The sequence below is a fragment of the Ochotona curzoniae genome, unplaced genomic scaffold (assembly GCF_017591425.1).
Source record: "Ochotona curzoniae isolate NIBS_2020 unplaced genomic scaffold, NIBS_Ocur_1.0 scaffold_4701, whole genome shotgun sequence".
NCBI classification, from domain to species: domain Eukaryota; kingdom Metazoa; phylum Chordata; class Mammalia; order Lagomorpha; family Ochotonidae; genus Ochotona; species Ochotona curzoniae.
In genome coordinates this window covers 55,268,988-55,289,150 of record NW_024467122.1, presented here as the reverse complement: position 1 = coordinate 55,289,150, position 20,163 = coordinate 55,268,988, and the positions used below count along the sequence as shown (strand labels likewise).

At 38.3% G+C, this 20,163-nt stretch overlaps 1 protein-coding gene across 1 annotated transcript in view; it reads left to right on the top strand.

Moving 5' to 3' along the window:
* FBN1 (fibrillin 1) overlaps positions 1-20,163 on the top strand; it is a 225,109-nt gene that overhangs the window by 144,761 nt on the left and 60,185 nt on the right. Inside the window, exons 18-31 of the mRNA XM_040968986.1 lie at positions 1,304-1,429; positions 3,657-3,782; positions 4,343-4,462; positions 4,786-4,923; positions 5,837-5,887; positions 7,434-7,559; positions 9,506-9,733; positions 10,810-10,935; positions 11,061-11,189; positions 11,995-12,120; positions 12,227-12,352; positions 13,779-13,901; positions 14,946-15,071; positions 16,969-17,094. Coding sequence (XP_040824920.1) covers positions 1,304-1,429; positions 3,657-3,782; positions 4,343-4,462; positions 4,786-4,923; positions 5,837-5,887; positions 7,434-7,559; positions 9,506-9,733; positions 10,810-10,935; positions 11,061-11,189; positions 11,995-12,120; positions 12,227-12,352; positions 13,779-13,901; positions 14,946-15,071; positions 16,969-17,094 — 1,797 coding nt within the window. The remainder of the gene's footprint in view (positions 1-1,303; positions 1,430-3,656; positions 3,783-4,342; positions 4,463-4,785; positions 4,924-5,836; positions 5,888-7,433; positions 7,560-9,505; positions 9,734-10,809; positions 10,936-11,060; positions 11,190-11,994; positions 12,121-12,226; positions 12,353-13,778; positions 13,902-14,945; positions 15,072-16,968; positions 17,095-20,163) is intronic.

Genomic DNA, 20,163 nt, shown 5'->3' with positions numbered 1-20,163 from the left:
TCTCTCTGGCCATCACTGCATGATGTATCATTCATGTGTAGAAGTCCTTGATGGCGGACTGTGGCACAGTGGGTTCTAGGGCTGTTGTGTGGGTGCAGGGCTTGGATTCTGAAGAGGCTGAGCACTATTCCAGAGTGGCTGAGTATGGACTAACGTTGCTTATCTTTGAGATGGGGCAGGTTGGTACTGTCAAGTGTAATTTGAGATTATGGACTCCTTGCATTATCATCCGTGTGCATTCTGAGTGATTTCTTCAAGCACTCAGATGGCAGTTGGGAGTCATGTGTTGTAGACTTGGAAGAGATTGAAATATTTAATTGCAATTGCTAGAACTAGAGAAATATGGAATTGTTATAAAAGAGAATTGGAATATGTGTAAAGAAGTGGAATAAGTGTAGTAAAAAGAGGATGATTTAATTATACAACTATACGATTTAATTTAGAAGAGTTAGGGGAAAGATGGACTTCTTGGATTGATTATCAGTTTATTCTATATAATGAAGTGTATCATTTTATTCAGTTGAAAATGAGGGAAAGGAAGAAGTGAGGAAATTTATAATAAAAAAGAAGCTAGTGAGGAATAATTGTGAATTGTGGTAGGGACTTAAAGAAGATAATGAAAGTTAGCTACATTTTGTAGAGGAGTAGAGGAGCCTGGGGCCAGAATTTGAGACTATCCATTCACAGTTCATAGTGCATTATGCATTCTGCTTCACTAATAAAGCTTTCCTTAGTCTGTGAGAGCCAGGATGGAGGACTAATATTACATGGGAAGAGTGGCAAAAGCTTTTGTTTGAACTGGCTTTGACCGACAAAGAGGCCTTCCCATGCATTCCACACAAAAAGAAGAGGAGCTTATAAAATATAAGCTTGATGTTGGGAATGGCCTGACTACCAGTTTATAGGATGAGAGTGGTGGCAATGTGGAAGACAGTTTGAGCAGCGAGGGGTTGGGTGTGGAGAGATCAGTTGTAGAGACGTGGCCATGGAATTGATCTATTTTTTCATCTTGGTGCTTGAGCCAAGAAAAGTAGAGGCAGTCTCTTTCAGCTTCATTAAATAGCACTAATCATGTCATTTCAGTTCAGACGCCAAGTCCCTTTCCGCATCTGGTGGAAGAGTTTTCTTAGAATTCAGAGTATCTTACCGTGAGAAAGGAGATCATGCTTTCTCTTCCAAGTCAATTCTTATTTTTTTCAAGGAAGCACTAAAATCATCAAATTTATTGTTCTACTATTTTTAACTGTTGATTCAATAGTTATTTTAAAAAGTTGTTAATTTATATATATCTTTTGTGGTACAGATATAAATGAATGTGCTTTAGATCCTGATATTTGCCCAAATGGCATTTGTGAAAATCTCCGTGGAACCTATAAATGTATATGCAATTCAGGATATGAAGTGGATATAACTGGGAAAAACTGTGTTGGTAAGAAGATCAACATTTCATACATAATGCTTCCCTCTTTTGTTGCTTCAATGAAGCTTCCTCTGAGTCTCTCACTGGACTGCACATGTTATACTTTAGATATCAATGTGGCAGGTATGTGTCTTGAGAAATAAGATTGACATAAGTGAATCTGGCCATGTGTTGGATTCACTCCATGAAGGAGAAGACCCACATGTAAAGAAAATGTGAAGATTCTGAGCCTTACTTTGTGGCTATAATTTTCTAACAGAGAATCAGCTCTTTTCCCAACCACTTATTAGATTTTACCAGAAAAAGAACACAACTTACTTTCAGTAATAATTACTCTTTGTTACATTTAACAAATACAGTTTTTGATATTTTAACAAGTGCCAGTCAGTGACTACTTCATTTGATTGGGAAGGAAATGGTCAATTTTGTTTCTTCAATATTCTCCAGTTCTCCAAATGAATATTTTCTGGAATGTATTGTACTATTTTCTGTAGTACAGTGACAGGCTTCTTTGGATCGTCAAAGTAGAAGTTGGATTTCTAAATCCAGGATGTTGATATCCATGGGAATATATCAGGATGTACTAAAACCACAATAAAAATTAGTTCTTCTTGATTTGGAGGCCAAACAAGTTTTTACATAAAAAGCATGTCTTTATTGGAGTAGGGTGAACATTAATTATGTTTAAGATAAAATTGGAGACTTCAAAATAATTTTCTACTTTCAGAAGACTGTGTAGCCTTTTCTTTTGGCATTAATGCATTTTTAGTGTGTATGTTTGAAAAGTACTGTTCTATATATTCAGAACATGTAATTATTGAGAGTTGATATATTCTGCTACAATACACAGGCAAGTCTTAATTTTCATTCTTTCAACATGTAACCTAACAAAGACCAGATATTTTTTTGAGTGCTGGATTGAACTATTTTCTGTCTAGACATCAGAGTCACTGTCTTTTCTGACTCATGAAAAGGAAGTTCTTTTTTTTTTTTGTAGATTTATTTTATTTATCTGAAAGGCTGAGTTACAGAGAAAGAGCACTAGAGAGAAGAGAGACTCTTCCATCCAGTGGTTTACTCACCAAATGCCTGCAGTAGCCAGGGTGAGGCTGGGTTGAAGCCAGAAGTCAGGAGCATCTTTTGGGTCTCCCACTTAAGTACCAGGGTTCAAGGGTTGTGGACATCCTCCACTGATTTTCCAGACATGTCAGCAGAGAGCTGAGTGGGAAGTGAAATAGCCAGGACTTGAAGCAGTACCCATATAGGATATTGGCATTGCAGGCTTGTGGCTTTACATCTTAAGCCCCAGCACTGTCCCCAAGGAAACTCTTAACCTTTTTACGTCCCTAAGCATCCAGAAAATTATTTTATTTAACAAGTCTCTTACTTTACCATTTGAAAGCCTCTGGTGCTGAGTATTCTTTGGAAAAGCGTTAGCATTTTTTTCAAAGGTCATTTTGGTAGAATTCTCAGCATATTGTTTGCTCAAACAATATCACTTGATACTTGGCTTTCCCACATTTTAAGTGTGGGAAATAAATGTAATAAATGTGATGCTGATTCAAGTGTATCCGCTACTGTGAGCTATGTGTGCAGTTCCACAGTGCTCTGCGACTCCTTTATGTCAGGACTGCTGACTTAGCCAGTGAGATCTAATCAGCATCTCTCCGTGTGCTGTGGAATATAATTATAAAGTAATACCCTAAAGGTGGGCTTCTTCAGATAGGTACATTATTCAGCTGAGACTGGGGATATTTTCTCAACACTCTAAATTCCCCAAGACAGCTGTAGACTTTGCAGACAGATTCAGGATTTATAAACATAACTGGAGACTACATAAATTATGCTAATGAAAAAATACCTATTTTGCAACTAACATATATCAAAATTGATCACGTTTTCTAAATATTTATTTAGTTCTTGTAGTCAATATGATTAATCCTTTTAATTATACAACACTGAAGCAATTATATAAGGTGAAGATTAATGATTTCCAGAAGTGAGTTGCTGCCTAGTGACACCAGACTTTGTAGATATCTGGTTAAATAACCAAACCAAGCTCCTATTTTTTTTTTCCAAAATGAGGCAATTGAAGCCAAAATTGGTGATCCAGACAGGTTACCTCTTTGTTTAAATTGATTATATCATTATGACTTAAAGACCTGACCTAAAAGAAGAAAGAAATTATGTTCAGTGGATGAGCTCCTTTAATTGTTAATTTTCATTGCCTTTCCAGATATTAATGAATGTGTACTGAACAGTCTTCTCTGTGACAATGGACAATGCAGAAACACTCCTGGTAGTTTTGTCTGTACGTGCCCCAAAGGATTTGTGTACAAACCTGACCTCAAAACCTGTGAAGGTAAGTATGTTTGTTGTCATACTACATGCTTTGCTGGTTTGGCAAATATCATTAGAGAATCCTAAGAATGCATTAGGTTCACTTCTATTTTAGACAGTTGTGCCAACATAAGTGAAACTCCTTGGTTCTAAATGGCACTTGTACATTCTCCATAAGCTACTGATGATATTTATCTGCAAAAGACATTTTATCTTTCACATATTTTGCATTTCAATGCCACTTAAAAGTGTTCATTTCTAATTTGACTTTAATTGGCATTTTAATTGCCATAATTTAATAGGTGAAGAGAATCTTACAACTGCTACATTTCAATTAGCAATTCAGAAATCACAATGCATTTTCTTGACTTTTTCTGAATAAAAAAGATTAACCAAGTACCAGGTTATGCTATAAAAATGTACACAGTTACTATTTTGGCATTGTGTCTAATTTAGAGAAAATATTAAGATCAGTTTTCCTGTTTAATGAGCAATGTGTGGCAGCATTTGAGGCTGACATTGAAGTACTCATTTATATTTGGGACTGGTTTTTGCACTAATGCTGATCTTTTTTTGTTTCAGACATTGATGAATGTGAATCAAGTCCATGCATTAATGGAGTCTGCAAGAACAGCCCAGGCTCTTTTATTTGTGAATGTTCTTCTGAAAGTACTTTGGATCCAACAAAAACCATATGCATAGGTATTTATCTTACTGAGAATGGTTTTTCTGTGTTTATCAATACTGGCATACTTATGTGTTACTAAACCTTTAAAAAGAGCAGAGAATATCATTATATGCTTAGATTACAACTATTAAAAAATAATACTTATGTGTTAATGAACCTTTAAAAAGAGCAGAGAATATCATTATATGCTTTGATTACAACTTTTAAAAAATAAGTAGTTTTTAAAATGTATTGTTATATCTTGCTTTGATATCTTGTTCTCTTGTAATTCCAGTGTGAATGTTTGAATTTTTATGTAGTCCATTGTTTTAATTTTTATGTATTATTCTTTTGGCAGAAACCATCAAGGGCACTTGCTGGCAGACTGTCATCGACGGACGGTGTGAGATCAATATCAATGGAGCCACCCTGAAGTCCCAGTGCTGCTCATCGTTGGGGGCTGCTTGGGGAAGCCCATGCACCATATGCCAAGTTGGTAAGAAAAATAGATATCTGTGTGTGTGTGTGTGTGAGAGAGAGAGAGAGAGAGACTTTTCATCATTCTCTTACTCTTTGCATAGAACAGGGAACCCAGTCCTTTTTTAGGTTCATGTGGGAATTTGAAAAGATCTAATTTTGATGTCCTCAATGAAGCAACCAGCAGAGCAGAAAAAAAGAAAAGTTTGAAGGACAATGATTTTAAATGATTTAGTTGATTCTTTTCTCCTGTCACCACCTCACCTGCAACCCTCACTGAAATGCGGTTAGCTCATGTTGCTTTCCTGGAGTACCAAAGCCGCTTGTAGGGTCCCTCTCAGGAACCTGGTGATTAGCTTTTTATACATATGTGCGTTCTTCCAACAAACTAATTGATGTAAAGGAGCTACTGCTGGTTAACTAACCTCTTGAAGGATTGCTGATAAGCTTCTCATGCTCTGTGATGCTAAAGGTTTAAGAGCCTTGCTCACAGCTTTGCTGGTTGAATGTGTGGATACCTAAATGTGTGAGTTTATTTGGTGCGAATGCTGCAGGGCATAAGCTGTTCAAATGCTAGACTGCATTTTTCCATATTCCTTTCACAGTAATCCAACAGTGTGATTCCAATTTGCAGGGTAACAGTAAGAGAGAACTCTATATTCAGTTTCTTTCTTAAGCTGTCACCTTTGCAAGATCTGTGACGTGATTATGTATCTTCTAGGATATCTCTGGGGAATTGGACTGTATCTGAGGAAACATTTCATTATTATTCTTTCTCACCTATGCAACCTCCAAAACACTTTGTTATATCATGCTTATTCATAGCAACAAAGTCTAATTCATGTTCCAGATCTAGTTTCATGTGTTTTACACTATGTCATAAGTACCAAATCTGGATATTGTTATCTCAAATTTGTTTTGTTTTTTCATAGATCCCATATGTGGTAAAGGATACTCAAGAATTAAAGGAACACAATGTGAAGGTATTTCTGATTATTTATAGATCGGACACTTCTGTGTGCATGAAGAATGCTCATGTTAATTTCGACTGGTTAAAATGCTCATGTAACTTCATGGTGATAAATATGCAGTATTAAGAAGAAATAATGAGAACTGCAGAACAGACAGATATTAATTTCATAAGCGTGTCTGAGCTATTGCCAGTATCAGATGACTATGACCAAAGGACAGGATGGTGGAATGTATTTTAGGCTAACTGCAGTTTAGAGCAATTGCACTTCCAAAGTGCTAATTATCTACCAAAAGAAAAAAGCAAAGTTTTCATGAGACTGTAAAATTTACATTTTTCTTGGTTTGCCATGGGGTTTTGTTTGTTTGTTTGTTTCATGGTAATGGACAATTTGGAAGACTTGACTCTATTGCCCCTTTGTTGAATGTGTACGTGGATTCTCTCCAGTTGCTGTGGTTCTTTCTCACGGAGTCGCATAGGTCATGGTGACTAACACAACCTGACATGACACAGCAGCTGAAAAATTTTAAAAACAGCAATTAGTCCCATATGTGGGATGAAATAGAGTGGTTTTTTTTTTCTGTTAAAACAAAGAGGAACACTCGAACCCCACCCTAGATCTTGCTTTCCAAATGATGACGGAGTCCTTTGGACCTTCTCTGGTCCAGACCCACTGTTAATATCTGACTTGATCTCAGCAACACATTTTGGGGCATAGGTACCACAACAACAAAACGCAGAAAGGGAAAACCTGTACTGCCTACCCTCATTTATATCTGTCTCTTCCAAGGAAAGATTTAGGGAAAAAAACACCTTCATGTTTCTGGCCTGGAAAGTTATTTATTATAAATAGAGACATAGTGTATTTGAGCTACTTAACTAATGCTCCCTCTTTCTTGGCATTAGCAAGTAATGTGCCTTTCTTTGGATTAACTTGATGGTGAATATTTTTCCAAAATTAAGTGCAGAGAACATGTTGCTCTTCATTAAGCAAACTGGAGAGGATTGGTACGTTTGAGAGCCATCAGGCAGATGAATGAACGAGAGATCTTTTGATTCTCCTCCAGCTGGGACCACCAAGGCACTGATCAAGTGGTCCGAGGCTATTGCTGAGCAAGAACTTTGAATCCCTGCACTGGGACTTCTTAGCATTTGTCGCAAGAAATGCTTGACTGGCCCACTTATTCTCAGATTGATCTTTTCATAAATTCACCCTCAAGGCATTTATTCTTTGCCAGTTTGAAAGACTGGGTTTCTGTTTCTCCATTTATTTCCAGGCATCTGATCTCATAAAGCTAATTACCTAGTCTCCTGGGAAGTTTATCTGAGATGTCCACAGCAAGCAGAGCTGTTCCAAGAATTCACACCTGCTCCCTGTCCAACTTAAAAGTTAAATCCTGAGATGGATGGGGAAACTAAAGAAGCTCAGTCAAGCTTCTTTTTCAGGCACCCCAGAAATACTACATGAATTATTTGTGTTGTGACAGTAACTATGAATTTAATAGTGGAATAATGGTGGTTATTATACAGATAAGTTAATGTTTTTAAACATTTTCTAGATATCGATGAGTGTGAAGTGTTTCCAGGAGTGTGCAAAAATGGCCTGTGTGTGAACACTAGGGGCTCCTTCAAGTGTCAGTGCCCTAATGGAATGACTTTGGATGCCACAGGAAGGATCTGCCTTGGTAATACTGAACTCATAATTTTTTTTCTGATGGTCATATCTGAACGGTCATTAAAACTCCGTAGAGATGTCGTTGGGCACTCGATTCCATGTATAGACACACATTCCCAAACTCAGCATGTGTTTTAGAATCCATAGTGAATTCCTGGACAAATAGCATTCCTATCTGAGCTTTGTATTCATTCTTTAGAAGCATACAGAGCAAGTTCAAAAGAAGTTTTAATCCTTTATTATTATGTGACTTTCTTTAATGACTACCATCAGCTCATACTCCAGAGGTCCTAAATGGGTCTTCAGACAACATGCACTACAGAATACAAGGTGGCAGTAGAGCAGAACAACATTAATATTTAATGGGATGCTCTGGCACCTGTTCTAGACATCCCTTCTGTTGGCTGAAGAAGACAGGTCCTAGCAGGAAACACCTTTGGGTATGAGAAGATAAAATGTTGCAGTGAACCCGGGAGAGCCCACAGCTATTGGCTTTGCCAGCAATGCTTGGATTCTCTGTAGCAATTGCTAGAGCCCAAGGCCATCAACCTCTTCCCTAGGGAGTGGAAAAGAACACTAGACTATAAAGTAGAGCTCTAAAACATGGACTTTAGAATCCTAAGCACTTACAGTGGATCATTTATAGTCATGCTCATGGAGTCTGAAAGACTGCTTCGTATATTACCGCTGATTTTGACAGCCAGGAGCATATCCACTCGACCCTTGAACTTATGGTTTCTGAGTCCATGACCCTGGCAGTGATGTGTACTGTGTAACTGAAACTGCATCACTCTCAAAAGTAGCTTGGTGAAAACCTCATACAGGTGGTTAAAGAGTGATGTGCAGTGTAGAGATCTGTATCAGTTACAAATTGCAGCTAACTACTGGGTATAAAATTTTCTTGGCTTGTAGTGCAAGCAATGTAGGATGGAAAAGACAATTTGAAAACCAAAGTCTTTGTAGCTAAAATGGTCAGTTAATCACATTCTGAATCCATTTCTCTGTCTAGGAGCAGTCAACATTGAATAGAAACCTTCTTCCAAGTTCTTGAGTTGAAACAAACTCCAGTGTTTCATTTAGGATTCATTTAAATAATATCCATTCTATTGTAGGCAACTTGTGTAAAGTTTTCCAGAAAGTTACTAACCTTAGTGGATGCTCATGTACCTAGAAGAATGATTATTGACCTCATTGGGGAGGAGAAAGAGAAGTAAGATAGGTCTTGCATGTTTGAGTACACTTTTATCATTTTCAGATGCAAAATCTCGTTGAAGCTCACAACATCTCCTGAGGGAAGACAAAACAACATATAACATATCTAGAGATTCAGGCTCAGGGATACCAGTTGGTCCAAGACAAGCAACTTTGTTGTACAATACAACCAACATCCAGATCTTCTGACGCCTGGATTAGTGTCTCTACTCGTTATTCATATCCCATGAATTTGGGGGGGTTGGGACTGCAAACATCCCTGTGTATCCTGAAAACTGTGCAAATAATCACATAAGTTTGAAGAGTGGATTTTCTTTTTCATCTTTAATCTGAAGTAGGCTAGTCCTCATTCTGAAGTTAACCATTCCTCTCTCCAAAAATCAGTAAGATCTGATGGGAAAGTTGGGGACTGAGCCTAGTTTGGTTTTCATTCGAGGTGTTATGGAATGCAGGCAGGGGCAGTAGGCATGTCTGTCCAGGGAAAGGGCTTCTCTGAATAAAGCACCATGGGATTCCCTTCATGCAGCTCCTCCTATGCTGTCATCCCATCAGTTGGAGATGCAACTAAGGGCTAACAAAAAGAAGTCAGTGTGTATCAAGCAAGAATGCTCTCCATATAGTCACTGAATCCCATTTGATAAGTGTCTCAGTTGCTGTGTTTGTCTTATTTTGCCTAAGAAGAAATGATAGTTGGGGCAGAGAAAATAGCAGCTCTCCTCTTCCCCCCTCTGTTCCTTGGGACAGACATCCGCCTGGAAACCTGCTACCTGAGGTACGACGACGAGGAGTGCACACTGCCTGTCACCGGCCGCCACCGCATGGATGCCTGCTGCTGCTCCGTGGGGGCAGCCTGGGGCACCGAGGAATGCGAGGAGTGTCCTTTGAGAAACACCCCTGAATACGAGGAGCTCTGTCCCAGAGGACCTGGCTTTGCCACAAAGGAAATTACAAATGGGAAACCTTTCTTCAAAGGTAAAGCCTTGTAGTGATTGGTTACTCAGAGTTCTGGTAACATGGAGCAGCCTTAGCTTGTATTGCTGTGTGGTTTTCATGTGTTCTGCTCAGTCTGTTTTGCCTGGAGTCTTTCATGTCAACGTGGTTCTAATTACTTCATGTCTGAATCAACTTATGAAAATGGAAAATGAACATATCAATATGATTTTATTTATATATATATGTATAAAATACATAGACGTTTATTGATTTTACTGAGTATTTTGTTCCAGAAGTCCCACAGGCTAAAATTGTTCCACCAGCAGAGACATTCTCTAGATGACTGTTTTCAATGTCTCTTAAACATAATCGAAAGGACTTTGAATAGTTGGACTTCCCTAAGGCTGTGGCTGTCCCTTGCAACCGAATTCCTGATGTTCCTGAGATTTGATCTGCCAGTTCCGTGTGTCTTGACATGTTGAAATGAACCTGTGTGCCTGTTGCTTTGGAACGACCTCCAGAAGGAGCAGCTGAGCTCACATGTTGCATATTGGCAGAGTCTTCTATATAGAAAAACCTCTATGTTAATAAGCCTTAATGGATATGATATTGAGAAAATATCTCCTAAACTAGTGCAAATAATTTACACTTTAAAATACATATTGGAAGTTCTTGTAAGACTTTTAAGACCTCTCTAAGCCTGAAAAATAATTAAGATTATTTCATTTTGCTATGCAAATAATTTTTGCTATGGAGGCAATCTATTCTAAGTGTCTTCTTGGTGGACACTAGTCCTTTAGAATAGTTTTTCCATTCCACTTCATTCCATTCACTAGTCATTTAGAAATAGTTAATTTTTTTTTCATTTTCTTATGTATTAGGCATTGTGCTAGACCCTAGCAGTCCAAGTAAATGTTCTCTTTGCTTCTCTAATTCTACTTTTGAAAATGTAGTTATTAAAATGGCTGGAAATGTTTACAAAGTCCTTTTTCTCATAGATCAGTTATCTGAAAAGTATTGCAAAGGCCTTAAACCAAGACCCTGCAAATGGTGGACACCAAGTCCTTCTAATTTTTTGCCCATACACTTTCCCCCACATTTTCTTTTTCTCGCAGATATCAATGAGTGCAAGATGATACCCAGCCTCTGTACCCATGGCAAGTGCAGAAACACCATTGGCAGCTTTAAGTGCAGATGTGACAGTGGGTTTGCACTTGATTCTGAGGAAAGGAACTGCACAGGTGAGTGAATGGGCCTTAAAGGGCAGGGAAGAGGCTGTCCTTTCATATTCTTCATCTTTACTGTGTTGCTACCAGAATTAAGTCAATCCTGACATTCATTTGCTCCACTTACTCTTTTTGTGCAGACATTGACGAATGTCGCATATCTCCCGACCTCTGTGGTCGAGGTCAATGTGTGAACACCCCTGGGGACTTCGAGTGCAAGTGTGACGAAGGTTACGAAAGTGGATTCATGATGATGAAGAACTGCATGGGTGAGTTTCTGGTCATTTGGTCAAAACTGGCAGAAAGCCATTCCAGAAGCTTGAGAATGTGTAACCTATGTCCCAGGTTCTCACTGCTGCCCCAGAGTGCCTAGTGAGTCAGTAATAGTCTAACCACAGCAGAGACTGACATCCCAAGGGAATGATGAAATTCCTGTTGTCGAACTGTGGGGGACCATGGAGATCAGCTATGTGTCCTTGTAAATGAGCTTACCTCCTGAAAGAGTCAACCCAGGGAAGGGTCAACCTTTCAGGAACGAGCTATAGAAGCCCTAGGAGAAGGTTTCTGTCTAGCATTATCAGGACAGGAGCTAGAGGAAGCTGGTTGCCTTTGGTCAAGTTCTCTGGAAATAAATTCTGAAGTGGGGATTCTTGTAAAAGTGGGTATCGATTCAGTTTCTGTTGTTTTTGAGAGAGCGTGCTGTCGGAGGCATCTGTTGGGAAATGAGGAAAGAAGGTTAATGAAAAGGGAAAAAAAATAGGCTGAGAGTTGGGCTGCCTTTCAGCGTTCCTCAGATTCCACAGGGAGCTCTGAGGGTTATCCTTCCCTGTGACAGAGGGATCAAGGCTCAGTATTCCCATGTCACATCAACAGACTGTTGGCCATGGGAGAAGGGTGTAGTCAGTCACCTCTGGGCATATTTGAGGGGATGGAGAGAGGTGAGAGTGTTCCTAAGGGGGCCTGAAAGTCCTTCACCGCTAAGACTTCCAGCACCCAGGGAATGGGTACCCCATTCTGGTGGAGCAGATCAGAATACCAGCAATATCTTCAGCATGCACCATTTCCACTTTGCAGATATTGATGAGTGTCAGAGAGACCCTCTCCTATGCCGAGGAGGTGTGTGTATAAACACAGAGGGAAGTTACCGCTGTGAGTGCCCGCCCGGTCATCAGCTGGCCCCCAACATATCGGCATGTGTCGGTAAGTGGGAGACTCAGACTGCTGGCAGTGAGTCAGTCGTTTGGCCCGCATCTGTGCTGCAGTCAGAAGCTTATTCTCATGTATTTGCTCCTCTTACTCTAAACAGACATCAACGAGTGTGAGCTGAGTGCAAACCTCTGCCCCAATGGCCGCTGTGTGAACCTCATGGGGAAATATCAATGTGCCTGCAACCCTGGGTATCATTCGACTCCCGACAGGCTGTTTTGTGTGGGTAAGTTCTATATTCAGTTTTATGTTTCGTGTTTACTTTTGTTTAGTCACTTTCTAAAAATGCCCACGCAATGAATTATGAATTCTGTTTTCATCACTAATTACTTTTACTTTATCTTTCCTGTTTGCCTATAAGTAAAATGTGTTTCTTTGTTTCTCACCTCCATTGTCTACAGAATGCGATAAAAGACTATAGAAATTTTTAGCTCTAACAAATATAATTTAACCCATGCTGGTTCGAGTAATGATCAGAGGCATATGCTTTGAGTATGCTCATGTGTAAATAGCAAGATGCATTAGCCAATGATAGCTGACAAGTAACCACTAGAATAAAATGCAGGGTGATTGCTGATAAGAACAGAAAGCATAGGGTGAAATCTCTGCTCATAGGTGGTTTAAAGGAGCTAGAAGATCTCAAAGAATGGCTGTTGTACATAGCATGATGGAATTCTCGTATCTTATGTTGGGGCAGAGGCCATGTCTGGCACACTGATGGGTTTCTGTGGGACAAGCATTAGGCTTTGTGGTTGGTCCTCTGTAGATTTAGTCATGCTGTGAAGAGTGGCACAAAAAACCCTGTGGCTTTATTGTGCCCAACGTCGAAGTGAAACTTTGTAGAAACTGCCAGTTTTTGTCTGGTTTGGGGTGTATACCATGTGGAACTGCCAAGTCTCACATGGTTTCCACTCAAAACCATAAATAAGCCCGAATTCTTCTGAAACATGGCCCAGGACAACTCAGAACTCCAACTCAGGTTCTTGAAAAAAAAGTGAAACTTCAGCCAATCAGATTGAATTTCATATTTATAACTAAATCAAGAGAAATTCACCCATGTGTCTCTGATCCTAACACAGTACTTTTGCACTTACAGTATTATACCACAAATTGTATAATTGATTGTTTACTTGTCTCTCCAGCGTCAATATGGCCACAAGGTCATTCACTGTTGGATTCTCACCTTTAGCAGATCATAGGTGTATAGCTAATTAGTTTTTGTTGAGGTAATTCTAGTTACCCTAGGATTTTTTTTTAAGCTTTACTTGGCTTATGCCTGGAAATTTAAACATGTGTGATGATCATAGAATAGAAGATAGCATCTCAGTTCATTTTGCTCTGCTATCAGAGAATGCCTGAAATATATTGGCTGATAATTCTCAATGTTCAGTAGTCCAGTATCAGTGTGCCAGCATCTAGCATGAGCCCACTTGCATCAGCATGTGGTGTAGGACAAGAGGATGACAGAGAGCAAAGTGAGGCTGAGCTTTACTCTTAGTCAACCTTCCCACCCACAAGACTGGGGCTCTCTGGCCCTATCGCCTCTCAATGACTCTTCCCCTTAATAATGACAATTAAATTTCACCATGCTTTTTTGAGGAGATTGACATCTAGGCTGTAGCAGAAGGTGATGTTATCTTCATTTCTTTTAGACATTGATGAATGCAGCATCATGAATGGTGGCTGTGAAACCTTCTGCACAAACTCTGAGGGCAGTTATGAATGTAGCTGTCAGCAAGGATTCGCACTGATGCCTGACCAGAGATCATGTACTGGTGAGTAGATTTTAGCCTCTGTTAGAATCATCAACAGCAGATCCCTAAGGAGAGCAGTTCAGGGCTGAGGCTTTGGAGTCAGACAGCGCTGGGTTCAAATCTTGTTTGTGACATATGCTAACTGTGCTTTCTTGATCAGTACACTTAGCTTCAGACTCTTCATAACATGGCATTACGGCTGCCTGTGTAGAAGATTTGAAGAGTAATTGCCATACAATAACTAGAATATAAAATATATTTTCCTCTTCGATTAGAATTTTGAAGAGTTTAGTATGGGACATAATTAAATGCTACATTGGGTATATTTCTTGGATCAACAGCATCAGCCTCACCTGAGAATTTCTAACAATCGAAATCTGAGGCTTCATTCCAGCTCAAGTGCATCAGAAGACAATAGGTGTGGGTCTTTGTGATCTGTAGCTTCACCTGTCCATGTTAGAATTCATACTGTGTCACCCTTAGCTGGAAGAGACATGCAGCCAGCTAGCGATGAGAAATCAAGGAAATAACAAAGGTTTAATTTGGGCTTAGGTTAAAGAGGAAAGTGTTTTCCAACCGACCTAGAAAAATATTCCTAAAATCTCTAGATACAAACTGGGCTATTCAAATTAAATGTTAAAAAGAAATGCTTTTACTGAAAGTACATTTAAGTAGATATGCTTAAGTAGTAAGCAATTTCCACCTAAAACATCTGTGAAACAGAAGATGATCGGCTTATACATTTATAGTTTGATAAGAAGAAAAACAAGTTCATAATCATTTTTGAATGATAAATTCATGTGAGAGGAAGTTTTTAGTACTTGACTTTTTAATGCTTAAAAACCTTCATTGTGAAAAGTGTATGAATCTTGAAAATGGTCCTCTCCTTTTTTACACAGGAGAACCTGACAGGATAATTTTTTTTATAAAGCTTCATTTGGATTTGAGAGACAGTATTCTTGTGCAAGATGGCTGAGTTTATTTGATTTGAGTCAGCTCATGTTTTCTTACTGAATTATGGACCCAATATCAACAACTTGTGACTGTTGGTTTTATTCTTTGTAGACATTGATGAGTGTGAAGATAACCCCAATATCTGTGATGGTGGCCAGTGCACAAACATACCTGGAGAGTACAGATGCTTGTGTTTCGATGGATTCATGGCATCAGAGGACATGAAAACATGTGTTGGTAAGCTAAGAAGACAAACTTCCCAACTTGCCTGATTATTTGTAAATATTGCTAAATTATATAAATGTTAGTTTGCCTAGTTGATAGAGCCCATGAAAAACCTATGAATATTTTTGGTAAGAATGCTTATATTTTAAAGCCAGCATTTAAAGAACAACTTCTGTGCAACTGTGATATGTAAGTTTGAGCTAATAATTGGTCAACTCCGTGGGACTGTATCTTTTAATGTCTATCCACTGTGTCTGTCCACTTTGGGCATTAAAATGGTTGACTGAAGTAAAACTAGTCTTGATGAAAATGCAGATCATAATTGTTTTGGATAGTTTCTGTTGCTGTCCCTTCAAATTTGTTAAACTTTAATGCTACAATATTTAATCTGCTTTAACCTCATCCAGTATATTTTGTATGTCAGACATTGTGGCTTTTGTCTCTAAGAGTTTGACTTGCCCTTTTTTTTTGTTTGTTTCTTTGTGTCTGTTTACTATTTATGTCAAATCTATGTATGTACTTCACTAGTCTTTTGAGCACAAAGAATATAGTTGTAGCTACTATTTTAATGTCCTCATCTAATTCTATCACACTGTTTCTTCATTCATTCAGTAAATTGGCTTTCTTCCTCAGTATGGCTCATATTGTCCTGCCTTATTGAATGTCTGAATTTTGGTTGGATGCCAGACATTGTAAATTTTACCTTACTAGGTGGCACGTATTTTCATGTTCCTAGAAACATTCTTGAGCTCTGTTCTGTAGCACAGTTGCAATACAAGGAACAGAGTGATCGTCAGAGTTTTCTTTGAGGCTGTTAAGGAGCTAATTTTGTGCTCTATTACTGAGACAAGGCCTTTCAGGATACTCTACCCAATTCTCTGTGAATTATCAGATTTTTCCAGCCTGGTTGGTGGGAACGGGCAAAGCTCCAGGCCTTCAGTGAACTTTGAAGATTATCTTTGGTAATTTGTTTGGGCAGTGCATTCCCCAGGCTCAAATAGTTTGTTTCCCCACATGAATGTGCAGATCACTACTCATCTAAATATTTGAGGGTAACCTAATGCAAATCTCTGGAATGCTCCATGCAGCTCTCTTCGGTCCTTTACTCTGCTGTATGAGCTCTGGCCACATTGCCTAATTCCACCTGGAAGCCTCCTCCCTCTGCTGTGAAGTAAAAGCTGCCCCATAGAGTCATCTGGAGCAAATATAAGCTCATCTAGTTTGTCTTCTTTCCTTTTTCATTTCTTTCAGGTATTGTTGTCTTTTGTTTCCTAGTCTCTAGAAAATCCATGTTTTTCCTCCTTACCTATTGTTCATTTGGTTAAGTTGTTTCAGCTGAGAAAGTTACTTTAAGCCTGTGTTATTCTACTCTGGTCAGATTGAGAGTCTATAATGCATTACATTTAGATTTTATCACTCTATCTTCTGAAACCTTTACTAAAAATTTGTGAGGCTGTAGAAAGCAAAATGGAGTATTATTAACTTTTCTTTCAGCTCAGGAAAGAAATGAAGATTCTAACTATTTGTCTTACTGCTGCCAGTTCATTTGTCATTTGTTTTAAAATAGGAGAACAAAATCATTAGCTTGATGTATACAGAACTAAAATGTTTTTCTTGTAGTGGAATATTCCATTTTAGAATATCTAAACTGACATTTAAATGGACTCTATGTTCAGCCTGAAATCAATATGTTAATGTATTTGATTACCTGGCATCTTATTGGTGAGTCAGAAAAAAAAAAACCAGTCTGCATGATTAGCAAGCAGTACAGAAGGCAAATGTGAGTTGAGAACATTCTTCTAAATAAGGACATTTCCCTTTTCTAATTTGTCAATTATTTTTAACCTTCAGGAAAAGTGTTCAATGACATTACATGATTACCTGCACTAATAACACCTGTGTGTTACAGATGTCAATGAATGTGACTTGAATCCAAATATCTGCCTCAGTGGAACTTGTGAAAACACAAAAGGCTCATTTATCTGCCACTGTGACATGGGCTACTCGGGCAAAAAAGGAAAGACTGGCTGCACAGGTATGTTTCCAATTGAATATGTGAAGTAGTTAAGAGCCTACTACTAGAATAAAAGATCAAGATAAGTTTTAGAACTGTTAACATCTTAACTATACCCTACAGCAAACTGTAACATTTTTCATTAATTTGGCTTCCACTTGTTTGAAATTTGTCATCTCTTATTGTGGATTCAAATTGAGGGTTTTCCCCCGCATTCTCTGTGAAGAAAAGACCTACTGAATAAATTACCACTTTGCATAAAACAGGTTGTTAATTAAAAATCACATTTTCATATAACAAAGTAGTGAAATTTACATCCCTTCATTGAAACAAGACTTTCCCAACATTTCATTTAAGATTTTATTACATAAATTGCTATGTAAAGAAGCATATTATACAATTATTTCATTTTATTGATTCTCACCATCTTCTAGTTCCTTAGTATGAATAATTCTGACTATTAAATTATCCCAAAGAACTATTTTTTTTAATTTAACAAACCTTGGGAAGTAAAGATCACTTGCCAATTTGGTTTTCTTGTTCAAACAGCACTTGGGAAGGTCTTTTCACATATTTGTAGCAGATTATGCTAATAAATGCTAAATGAAAGATGTTGCTTGTGGCAATGACTTTAGTTTTTAAGGATTTAGTAGATATTTCACATGTGAGACTGATGTTAAGTATATGGAATAACACAATGTTACTATAATTGCTTATATTAATGCAAATTTTATGGCATATAACATTATTAAAAACATAATAGGGACTGTGGTGAACTGGAGTTAGATTTCTATAAAATTTCTTTACAAAAAAATACTTTTAATTATAAAAGCCAGTTTGGCAAGCTTTTGTGATTTAAATATCAAAATTGACATGTGGTCAATTTATAGTTCTTCCTTTTAATTATATCAACATATTTCAAGAAAATAACAACATAGATTTATTATTGGCAAGTGTGCAGTTTCAACTTTATTTTTACATAGCATAATGGCAGTAATAATAATATTGGTTCAAAAATGGCAGAAAATAGCCAAATTCTGACAGGAAGCTTGAGACTGGAATGCTCTCATTGTGCACCCTCATTGAAGCCCAGCAAGGGGTCCTTTGTGGTCTGTGGTAGTGTTCAAGCTCTCAGCTCCCTCAGGTGAGCCTTCAAGGGCAAGCAGTGTTAGCTCTGTATGCCCATGGCTCAAGCTTTAGTGTTGGCTTCATAAATAATATGAATATAGGACTTAGTAGGAGCTGGTGGCCTGGCAGGAGTGAAGAGGAAGGCAGGTAACTCCATGAACTGTCATTCTGAAATGAGATGCTGGCCTCACAAACGTTGGCCCCCAAAATGAATTTAAAAAGAAAGTTTACTTTGTGTGATGGAAAGCTTGTTTTTCATACCTGAGCTAGTGCACATAGGATGGTTGTGGTGACAAGAGCTGTGTACTGTGTTAGATGAGAGGACATTAATTCTATACTAGTAACAGCAGCCGTTTATTATAAGTCATGTGTGATCAAAAAAGACCTCTCTTCCAGAGGGCAGTACTTGCCTCCAGTTCTTTCAGATTGAAGCCTGATACATTTTCTTTTTTTTCAATTTGACAAAATCCAGTTAGCATTGTAGAAAACAAGGAATTGTTGAGGCCCCTTTGATAGCATAGGAACAAAGCATTTGGTAGGCTTATAGACAGAACAGAACGTTGAATTTTCTCCCTAGTTCTTTCAACAGGTGGTCAGGGACAAATCACCTGGGTGTTTCTGCAGTGACTCAAATGTTTTCCCAGGGTGAGAAATTACCAGGACCTATGGAAGTAAGGGCTGCAATAGAGAGAGAGAGAGGAGAAAAAGAAGCAAAAGATCCTCCATGGACACCACCTAGCAAGCAAGGACATCACAGCAGATTGGAAATTGCTTAGTGCTGGCCAGGAGTAGGGGAGACTAACAGACAAGATTGTAAAATTGGAGCCAAGAGGTTTTTATACTCTCATATGACTCAGGCTCTTATTGCATGATTTTATTTTAAAATTAGTGTCATTCACAACTTAGAATACTACCAGGTTACCCTTGGTGATGGTCATGTTAAGTTTTTAGAATGTTATGGGCTACTAATGTAAATACATACACACACACACACACACACACACACACACATATATATATATATACATTCTTCCATTATTGGATAAACAAATCATACAACAGATAACAGCAAGGAACAGACTTGGAACTGTATTTTGATAATAGGAAAAGGAAATGGATCTGCCTATTCATGTAAATAGATTTTTTTTAAAAAATGAATACCCTGTAAAAGAATCATAAAACTATGTGCTCTATTTCATAAAGAGAAACTTTTCTTCATGAGAACTAAAAAAAAGTCCTCTGGGCTCCATTACAGCTTTGTCTAAATATTTCAGCTCCCTTGTCATTACTGATTGTTTCCATTTTAACAAATAAACATGTTTTTCCCCCAATAACTTTAGCAGTGTTCAGAATCCACCCACTGACTTACATTCCCAAGCCCACACAGATGTTAAGATTTCTTTTTTCTCCTTCAGCTTTGTCCAAACTGTGGGCATTGCTAAGGGGAATGCTTGATTTAATGGAGAGAGAATGTCCATTTGCTTGAAACGTACAACACAGCTCTTCCATTCTTGGCTAATGGACTGGGTTATAATGTTCCTATGACCCACGGTAAGGTGTCCACTGTTCATTACGCACAGTTGTGACTAGGGAAAGGAACATTGAGTGCTGTCCACATGCCACCCTTGGTGGGTCTTGACCTTCATGAGCTAACTTGGGAGAACCTACCCATCATCATGTGCTCAGCTAATTGGCAAATAAAACATAGCCTTAAGTGGGAAAAAAAAAATCAGGATTGTTTTCAGTTAAAATAATATTTTGGGGTAATTTTCATTTCTCATACTAATCTGATTTCTTTGACATGAGAAATGTTTCTAGTGGGTCTTATTCATGGGATGTATGTACTTTAACCACCAACAGTCAGTGAGAATTTGTGCTCATTTCCTCCCAGTTTCTTATCACTATGATTCCCCCGCACTGGCTGACAGCCTATGAAAACTCCATGGGTGTTCAGCTAATAGT